The sequence below is a fragment of the Amborella trichopoda genome, chromosome 5 (genome assembly GCF_054954075.1).
Source record: "Amborella trichopoda isolate Santa Cruz 75 chromosome 5, AtrichopodaSantaCruz75HAP2 v2.0, whole genome shotgun sequence".
NCBI lineage: Eukaryota > Viridiplantae > Streptophyta > Magnoliopsida > Amborellales > Amborellaceae > Amborella > Amborella trichopoda.
Window position 1 is genome coordinate 33108438 of NC_142340.1, and position 11280 is coordinate 33119717.

The 11280-nt window shown below is 33.6% G+C and overlaps 1 protein-coding gene across 1 annotated transcript; it reads left to right on the forward strand.

The window, feature by feature from the left end:
* Window positions 1-9219: 9219 nt before the first annotated feature.
* Window positions 9220-9531, forward strand: LOC18432676 (uncharacterized protein At1g15400). The gene has a single exon (XM_006842779.1). The coding sequence runs from the start codon at window positions 9220-9222 to the stop codon at window positions 9529-9531; it is 312 nt and encodes a 103-aa protein (XP_006842842.1).
* Window positions 9532-11280: the final 1749 nt, after the last annotated feature.

The following is an 11280-nucleotide window of genomic DNA, read 5'->3' on the forward strand; positions in this document are numbered from 1 at the left end:
ATGGTTCACTTCATTCTGGAGAGCCACTGAATTTTTGAGTTTTTTTTGTGCGTATCTTAGACATGTCATGGTCATAAAATCAGCGTATGGCATGTTCTACCATGCAATGCATCAACTCCCTCGAGGATCCATGTAAATATCACTAGATATTTTAAGGAAAATAAACTTGTGACATTCTTTTTATGGAAGAAGTTTCTATTAGGCCTAGGTTTTATGAAAACAAAATAAAGCCTCATCTCAAATCCTTGTTCGAAAGCACTTTCAGTAATAGAGATTTCTGTGATGGATCTAAAATCAATTTCCAACACTGGACAATAAAACTTGGAACTCAGAAAATACTCAGAAAATGATACAAGTCTTGTTGATCTATGAACACTTATTTTTAGGGCGAGTGGATGATCTAGATAATTTGTTACAATATACACGATTTTTAGATATCAAAATCCTAATTTTTTTCCATAACCATAATGTTCAACCTTGGATAATTGATGTAAGGAAAATAGTTTGATAGGGCTACAGCCCTCTCGAAACAAGTAAAGCCTCACCTTATAAATCATCAAAAATTGCAATTCAAGCATTAGAAAACCTTTACATCAATTATCTTGACTTGAACAATATGGTTGTGAAAAAAAAAAAGGATTTCATACTCTAAAAATAGTGTATATTGTAAGAGATTATCTAGATCATCCATTTCGCCCAAGAAATAAGTGGTCATAGATCCGCAATATCTCTACCATTTTTTTACTCTCAAATTTTAGTCAGTATTAGAAATTGACTTTAGAGCCATCATGGAGATTTGTGCTGCCGAAAGTGCTTTCCGGACGAGGATTTGTGGTGAGGCTTTATTGTTTTTTCATAAAGCCTAGGCTATATAGAAACTTCATCCTCGATGTAGAACCTTTCATAATTTTTTTCTTAATTTTTTTATGAAATATGAAGCAAGGCTTTATTTATTTTGTTAGGGTTGCATCCCTATCATACCATTTTACTTTTTTTTTTTTTTATAGCAAATGAAGCGTGATTATTATTACGATGATGATGATGATGATTATTATTATTATTATTATTATTATTATTATTATTATTATTATTATTATTATTATTATTATTATTATTATTATCATCATCATCATCATCATCATCATCATTATCATTATCATTATCATTATCATTATTATTATTATTATTATTACTTATAGTAATAATACTAATAATAATAATTGAGGTTGGCTATTACGTTTTAGAAGTTACGTTTCCAAAATTTGGTCTTCAAAAGGTACTTTTGAGTTTGAATTTTACACGAGGGAGTAAATTTACATTATGCTCCCACTAGAGCAATTAAATCTTTTGGCAAATCTAAAAATAGTTCTAGTCACTAAGAAATGGCGTTTAATCTTTTCGAAACTTTATGTTGATTTTGTTGGTCGTACTTGGATTTCCAACTCGTAATTGAGACTTAATTTTCTCTGCTTATGGCATTTTTTTATACGATTTGTCTATACTAACAGTGTCCAGCATGCTTATATTATAGGGGTGCAGTCTTTACTGAAAAACCTTCTAATTGATCATTTGGACTTCATGATGTAAGGATAAAAAAAAAAACCTTAAAATCTTAAAAACAGTGCATCTCAACAAGTTATCTTGATTGTCTTTTTTAAATATTTTTAAGTGTTTATAGATTTGCTTAATCTGCATCATTTTTCAATATTAAATTTCATAATTAGGTTGAACACAGATTTTAAGTCATTGTAAGGCTTATGACACCAAAACTATATCTTTTAGCAAAATGTAGAGATGCACTATCCTTGTATAGTATAAGGTGTGTACACAATCCCCACCCTTCTTTAAATTATATAATAAATATGATATATTTCGTACATATTTTAATTATTACAAGTTAATGTTTCATACATGCATGTATTAGAATTTATCTCTCATATGCATAAAGCCATATTTATTGGTCTAAGAAGGGTGATGACCTTAAACGTTCCCTGAACCCGTCCCATGCCTCAGTACAGGGGCTGGGTTGTGTTAAGTAGACAGCCAATATAAAATCTTGCTAAAACTTATCGTGAATATCAAATTTACAGTATCTATTAATGCTAGGGTGTTTCGCATAAGCGGCGTGCAATACCGGAACCCGGGTACAGTGAGAAATAAGCTAGGGAATTCCTTAGAACTGACGTGTTGTACCTGACCGTAGGTACAAATGAGCAAGGGCTACTTAGGGCATTCCCTAGAAGTGACGTGTTGCAGTTCCACCCAATTGCGGTGAAAACTAGGCAACGGTTCCCGCGACATCTTGGAATATGGGTAAAGAAGTTAGTCTAAGAGAGTAGGATTTGTCTAGCCACATGGAATATAATAACGCTTACAAGTAAGAGTATGGAGTTAGTGGATACAATAAGACGTAGGAGAGTAACATAGTCTGTCTATAGGAAACTAAATGGAAATGAGAAAATGCTAAAGAAATAGATGGGTATAAACTTTGGTATACAGGAAAAGATAATAATAAAATAGTGTAGGCCTAATAGTATACAAAGATTTAAAAGATAAAGTAGTTAACGTAAAACGAATAAGTGATAGATTCCTATTAATTATACTTGTATTAGGGGACATAGATGGATTAGTTAATGACATACCAAATGGAGAGAGGATCTTTTTATGAGGGAACTTAAATGGTCATGTTGGGAATGATAGTAGAGGATATGAATGGGTACACGGGGGATATGGGAATGGAGAAAGAAATGAAATTGGTGAGACTACTAGATTTCGTTAGAGCCTACGACCTAGCAATAACAAACACTTATTTTAAAAAGCAAAACGAACATTTAATAACCAATAAAATTGGATTACATAAAAGCCATATAGACTTCTTCCTAGTAAAACAGGTAGATCTACCATCATGTAAAGATTGCAAGGTTATCCTAGGAAAGAGTTTGACTACCCAACATAGGATTGTGGTTATGGACATCTACATAAAGACATGGAATAGAAGAGGTGAAAGTAATGGGTTTCCAAGAACTAGGTGGTAGAATTTAAAAATTTAGAAAATAGACTTATTTAGGGTTAAATTAGTTGAAGAAGGAAAATGAAACTTTGATAATGATGGCAATGCTATATGGAATGAGATGATTGACTACATTAAGAAAGTGGCGAAAGAAGTTTTAGGAGAATCTATAGGGAGAATTTCTTCCAAAAAAGAAACTTGGTGGTGGAGTGATGAGGTTCCAAAGACCATTAGCGAAAAACAATCATGTTATAAACCTTGGAAATGTAATAGGAATGATTAAAACTTAGAAGAATATAAAAATGCTAAGAAAAACAATAAACAAATAGTAAATAAAGCTAAATTTAAGGCATATGATAATCTATATAATAAACTAGGAACAAGAGAAGGTGAAAAAAATGTCTTCAAATTAGCAGAAATAAGAGACAAAAAGTGTAGAGATCTAAACCATATTAAATGCAGTATGAGTGAGGATCAAAGTGTCGTAGTGAAGGAAGTTCAATGAAAGGTGAAGAGTTTATTTACAAAAACTATTAAATGACGAACACAGTGGAAACATAGCTGTAGAAGGAACCGTTGGTATAAATGATGGGTAGATCATAGATATATTCGTAGGATTTGGATTTCAGAAGTAAAAGAAACTTTGAAAATGATGAAGATAGAAAAGGCTTTTGGACCAGATGGCATCCCGATAGAGGTTTGGAAGTGCATGGACAAGATTGACATTGACTAGTTAACGCAGTTGATCAACAAGGTGTTGAGAACAAAGAAAATAGCAGATGCATGAAGGAAAAGTATTGTGGTACCGATACCGATTTACAAGAACAAATGATACATACATAATTGTGTGAATTATCGGGAGATCAAGCTCATGAGCTATACTATGAAGCTCTGGGAGAGGGTGATTGAACAAAGACTGAAGCATGAAACGAGTATATCAAAAAACTAATTTGGTTCTATACCAGAGAGGTCAACAACCGAAGCTGTTTTCTTTGTTAGGCAACTGATCGAGAAGTTTAGGGCGACGGAAAAAGACCTCCACATAGTCATTATTAATCTAGAAAAAGTTTATGATAGATTACCACGAGATTTGATTTGATTTGATGGATGTTGACAAAGAAATAAGTCTCTAGACACTATATTAATTTGGTGAGAGATATATATGATGAAATGCTATCTAGTGTATGAACAACTAATGGAGAGACGAGTGAGTTTTCAGTGACAATAGATCTACACCAAAGATCAACATTGAGCATGTACCTATTTGTCTTAGTTATTGATGACTTACATACCTATGCGATGAGGTACCATTGTGCATGTTATTCGCAGATGACATGGTTTTGATCGGTGAGAACCGAAACAATGTAAACACAAAGTTAGAACTTTGGAATGATGCTCTAGAATGCAAAGGTGATAAAATTAGCCAAACTAAGACAGAGTTTATAGAATGTAAGTTTAGCAATAATAGGAGTAGAGACGAGGAAGTAGTTGAGATTGATAGCCAAGAAGTATAATAAAGACCGCACTTTCGATATCTTGGGTCGATAATCCAAGAAAATGGAGAGATTGAGGAATATATCGCATAAAGAATAAGAGCGCGATGGGCGAAGTGGAGATGTGCAATTGGAATTCTACATAATTGCTGCATACTAACAAAGCTAAAAGGCAAGTTCTATATGACAGTTGTGAGACCAGCTTTACTCTATAGGGAGGAATGTTGGGTAGATAAAAAATAATATACATATAGAATGCGTGTGGTAGAGATCATGATGTCGAAATGGATGAGTGGCAAGACAAGAAGAGATAGAATACGAAATGAATCCATTCTTGAAAATTTAGGTATGTCATCAATAGATGATACGATAAGATAATAGACTTAGCTGAGCTATATATGGCACTGACCCAGTACAGTACCTGTTAGGAGGTACGAGTCAGTTCAAAGAAAAAGATTGAAAAGGGTAAAATGTGGGCCTAAAATGACGTGGTTGGAAGTAGTCTAAAAAGATATGGAGACTTATGACTTCACTTAGGGTATGACATTTAATAGTGCAGAATGGAGGATATGATTGACATAGTCAATGCCCTATTAATTTGGAAAAAGTTATAATGATGATGATACATAAATATATATATATATTGTTTTTATGTTGGAAAAATATCTAATTGATGATCTCGTCGTGTATAGATATGAAGAAAAAACAAAGATTTCAAGTCTTAAAAATAGTAAATTGTACAATATATTATCTAGACCATCTATTTTCAAGATTTACATGCGTTTATATATCTACTTGGTTTAAACTATTTGGGAGCTTAAAATTTTATAATTAGAGATAAAAATAGAATCTTGTACCATCATAAGAAATTTCAACGCTATAATTGCATCACATGACCAAGTTTGTGGGTACACTTTAAATAATCAAACTCACACCACCCTAAGAATTTTCGACACCAAATTTGCATCACATGACCACATTTTGGGTTACACTTTAAATAATCAAATAGTCTCACACCATCCAAAAAATTTTCAATACCAAAATTGTATCACTTAACCAAGTTTGGGGGGTACACCTTAATTTGATTATTTAAGGTTGCAAAGATAATGTGTCATTAAGCACAAAATTCAAAATAAAATTCCTTTGAATGTTGTGCCACACTTCAATCTATTGGATTTCACATTTAATGCCAAAAAATAATTGTGACTTTCTTATAAAAATAATAAATGATCTTATATTATACAATCGCATATCCATATATATATAACCCAAACAATATATAACCCAAACAATAAATCTTGCTGTGGCTCTCTCTTCTCCGCATTACACAAACACAACCCTAATGGAATCTCTTTTTCTCTCTCTCCTCATATACAATTTTCTCTCTCTACACAATTGTAGACGCCAAATTTGGAATTGACTTATTTTTTTAATTCTAAAACACCCTAAACTCCCAAAAACTTCCAACCCTGAACCATGGGACCATACTAGCTTAGTGAACTATAGTGCACCATAACCAATAGTCCACAATCGGTAAGAAAACATCAAATTACAAATTTACCCAAATCTAGGTACATAAACCTAAAGCCAACCTGAATCTCTTTGAAGCTTTTTTTATTGATTCAAATTTATCCAAAACAATACATAAACCTTTAAAAACCCATGTCAAAACCCTCTACAACGCTTAAAATAAATCAGACCACCACATAAAGATCAACCTAGGGTTCAGTTCATACTGAAATAATTTATACTGAATTTAATTCGGCGATGCATCGCCCAAATGGACCCAGCAATGCAAACTGCGACGTTCACCAAAAACAACCCTGATTTTTGAAGGTGTTATGTACTCACCAGATAAAAGCTTTTCAATAGTGGCCCAACCTCTAATTCTGCTTCTACAAAGTAGTTTTCAACGATTTTCTACAAACTCTATACCTAATAGGTGTCTAATCTATTTTGACCAGTCAATTAGTCAAAATCTTTAAAGCCTATAAGAAGTCCTAAGAGTCCTAATATGAATTGGATTAGGCCCAAATTAGAGCCTACAAAAAAAACACCCCTAATCGCGCATAATTCACATACAAAAATCATAAAAAAAATCATTGGAAATTAGAGAAAAATCACTTGAACAAAAAAAATCCCTTGATAGCCTGGAGCGAGAAAACCTTGAAAAGTCCTAGGTGATTTGGCTCAAATACAGTGGATCTTTTTAGTTTTCAAAAGTAGATCGAGCAAATTGAGTTTTACATTCAATCGGAAATATCAACACATATATAGCATGCAACAATTACCAAAACACTTATAAAATTTTATTGTAAATTTTTTTAGGATTCAAGAGTATGTAGAAAGATCACTAACTTTGTTATCCAAAAAAATATTAAAGTCTAAAATCAATTGCAACTATTGTAAACCTCTTCTAAACAAACCCCAATGTAATATCTAGCAAGCATGTACCCATCAAAAACCCATTATAAATCATCACATCAAAATAAAATGATGTCCAATAATTTTCCCTGGTTTATACAATATTTTTCAACCTTCAAGTACTATTTTCATATGCAAAATATAAATAAAAAGTTACATGTACAATTTTTTTGCTTTTCTAGAGAGAAAATCTTGTTGAGAATGAATTTTTCAACAATATATTACACAAAAGAAAAAATAAGCTTGCTGCAAAATAATGGTTAGCAAATAATCTAGAGAGAAAGAGAAACTTTTGCGAGATACAACAAGGTGCTAGAATTTATCTTGTGACACTAGAGGACTCTCACAGAGATGAGAGGTAAGTCCGTTGCATCTAGCTCACAAGAAGCTCAAGAGAGAGAAAGAGGTTTTAGAGAGAGAGAAAGTGCTCGTACTAGGTACCTTGACCTCTCAAAATTATTTTTCATATATAGCTAAAATAAAGAATTAGATAGACACTTGTAAAGAGAGTATTAATATATATTATTTTTAGAGCATAAATTTTTTAATAATAATAATAATAATAATAATTTTGAATGTGATGAAGTGCAATTCTATTCTATAAGTAAGGATATTTTAGGGTATTATAAGGTTAAGAGTTGGAATGTTGTCAAGAAATAAAGTCTCCAAGGAATTGTCCTCTTTGGAGGTCACCCCACTTGTTGAATTTATCTTATTTTTCGTGTGTCGCAAATCATATTGTTTTCTTGTGGAATGAATTTATTAGGAAAAAGTCGGATGCCATTCAACCCTGCCTAAAAGATTTCATGTGCGCCCGAGGAAGCATATTGTCTACTTATTCCCTAGGGCGGAACCTAGTAGAATTTTTACAACCCCAAATTTTGAGAATGCAACCTCTTCAAACCTTATGCTATGCTATAATCAGTTAAAAGAAGATTTTCAAATTACATTTTTCATGGACTTCAAAAACATTAATGTCTTAAGTTTGAATAGCAACCGCCCAATTTGTAAAGGATGAATCTAAGAGTTGTAAAATTCAACAATCAATTTTTTTTTATTTTGAATATATTTCACCTAGTGATTTTAAGTGGTTGTCCAAATTTTTTTTATTTTGAATATATTCACCTAGTGATTTTAAGTAATTGCCAAAATTTTAGATAAAAACTATTCAAAATTAATGAGGGTGCGGTTTCTATAAGGTTGCAACCTTAAACAATCCTATTGAGGCGCACCTTAAAATTTTATCATAACATGAATTTTTGTTGTAAAAAATTCTTAGTATTATCTTAAAATCCTTTTCCATACCTAATTAGAAAATTTAAATTTCAAAAATGGTTGAAATCAAGTAGATATATAAATATATGAAAATCTTGAAAATGGACGGTCTAGATAATGTGTTGCAAGATGCACTATTTACAAGTTTCAAAAGGTTTTATTTTTCATATTCATTGATTTCGATGTTGAGATAATTGATTAGAGGGTTTTTTCAACATTAAAATAATATTTTCGATAGATTTTTGAGGTGCATCTGTGATTCTACATTTTAAGGTTGCAACCTTATAAAAACTTCTCCCTTTATCAGATCAAGTATACAGTGTGCTCGTATAAAAGTATTACGTGCGTCGCACTTGACCTGCTGTGCTCTCATATGCAAAAAATAGAGTTGAGTGCGCCTCTTCGTAAGGCGTCCGGATGAAGAGCGGTTCAATTCGTACCAACCTAAGCATGTCGATACGTGGGGGTAAGAGAGAGAGAGATTTTTAGAGAGAGAGAGAGAGGGGAGGAGAGAGGGGAGGAGGGGGAGTTTTTAGAGAGAGAGAGGGGAGGAGAGAGGGGAGGAGTGAGAGAGGAGGAGAGAGATTTTTAGAGAGAGGGGAGGAGATAGATAGATGCCTTTACGTGGCCCCTTTAGAGAGAGAGGGGGAGGAGAGAGAGATGCCTTGAAATGGCCCCTTTAGAGAGAAAGAGATGCCTTGAAATGGCCCCTTTAGAGAGAGAGATGCTTTGAAATGGCCACTTTAGAGAGAGAGAGATGCCTTGTAATGGCCCCTTCTCTCCTAATGCTGACATTGACATCTTCTCCGGCACCTTCTCCTCCGGGCACAAATAAATTGAGGATAGAATTGCCTGCTCCCTCATCATTAAAGAAGAGAGAAGTATAGAGAGAAAGAGAGGTATAGAGAGAGAAAGAGAGCAGTGTAGCCATCTCTTGAAAAAGAGAGGACCAAGAGAATACTCCATCACAGGAGAAGAAGAGCACCAAGGAACTAGTTCCACAGTAGAAAGAGAGAGATGGCGGGGTTACCACGATCGGCTGTTTCATTTAGAAGGCAGGGGTCGTCGGGTTTGATATGGGATGATCGATTATTCTCTGGGGAATTGAGGCCGTCATCCCGACAAGAGAAGCCATGGACTGACAATGAGTTGAGGCAGTGCAAGAGCGTCGGGTCTGTGGGTATGCTGGAGAGAAACCGGATGACCGGGCCCGCTTACCCATCTCGTGTGGTGAACTCCTCTCCTGGTAGCCCTCCATCACCAAAGTTTCATAGCTGTGGCCTTTGTGGTATGCTTATGAGATCTAAGCACAAGGTTAGGAAGTCATAAGCTTAGTGTTGATCTGCTTAAGGGCTTTTACTATGGGGTTTATTTACTTCTATATTTATGTCTTTTTCTTGAACTTGTAATATATAACTTTTATTTGTTCTTCCTCTTTGTTTTGGTTGAGCTGGAGGTGATATCTTCATTCATGTTTTTTTTTTCTTTCTTTTTTTAAGATTTGGAGTTGTTTAGGTTTGAGATCATGTAACTAGTTTGGTTTTTGTTTCCTTTAAATTAAGAGAGGTGAAAACAGAACTGTTACAATAATTTTGAGGATGGTTGTGCGTTTTTGTTTCCTTTAAATTAAGAGAGGTGAAAGTACAACTGTTACAATAATTTTGAGGATGGTTGTGCAAAAGAACCATCTATCTCTCTCTATATATATATATATGAATAAAAAGTTTGTATAGAGTTGTTCGAACCAATCAAATTAGAGCCCGCCTAAAAACATTCGACTAGAAGAGATTGTTTTGATGCTCAAATATCCTCAAATTGAACATCTCAAGATAAATTGGTTTAGGGTGATTGTTATGATTTTCCTCCCCTATGAAAAATTAAGAGAGGGTTTGTAGAATTAAGACCATTAAAAGAAATTTTCGATGTTGATGAACAAACCGAAATTTGTGATTCATTTAAATTAAAAACACAGCATATATTATTTATGTCCTCTTAAAATCACGTGCTCTTCATGGTAGAATTTGTGCCCCAAGTTTTGTGAACTGTAAAAAAAAAAAAAAAAATGGAGCATTTTGTTCTCCTCTCCTACCTTACAGCTGTTTCAAGACTTCAATGAACAGTTCAACTTATCTATTGGCAATCAAGAATCATGGATGACCAAGCCCCTTTGCTTCACCCCAAATTGCAAATCGCAGGGCCGGAATATTTTACGATCCTGCCGGTGCATTTCCTCCATTCAATTCCTCCGTGAAAATTTAGATTAGGAGTATTTTTAGGCCCCCAAATTCTAGAGCAATAATCATTTCTTCCCTCCACTCCCTCAGCTAGAACTTAGTCTTGGAGTATTTTTAAGCTCCCAAATTTTGGCCCTCAAAATTAAAATATTTTCTTTTAAATTACGTTTTTGGAGATTTTTATGTGGATCCCAAAGTTTTAGATCGAAAAAATCCTCTTAATCAACTCCTTTGCCTTAGGAGCAAGTGGGCAATAATGCTCTCATGAGAGCATAGTATAGGGGCCCAATGGTAAAAAAAGTCAGTAACCTATAGATTGGAGTGGAGTACCACGCACATATAATGCACCATATGGATAACCACCATCCATTCCTCGTGATGGAGGCTAAAGATTAATCACAGTTAGTGATGTACATGCACATGGTACTCTAACCGACCATCAGAAGGAATGCGTGATATATGCCATTGTGGCGTACTGGTATGAGATATGCTTTTCCTTGATTTATTCACTTAAATTAGAAATTGGTAACAATAAAGACATTGATAGATTTCAGTTTCAATTAGCATTATTATAATATTCTGAGAATAATAATGGAGATAAATGGAAAATTGGTTTTTTTAAAAAAAGGTTTTTAATCTAAAAGGCACAAGTTTGTGCATCCAAAATCAGTCAAATATGATTGAATACAGATGCTGAAATATAATTAAAACCACGAGTATAATCTGTTTATTTCTTTTCTTTTTGTTTTTGTGAAATTAACAACCAATTGATCATAAATTGACTTCATATTGCTCATTATCCAACTAGTTGACCCTTCGATGTCTAAATAATAAAGATATAGCA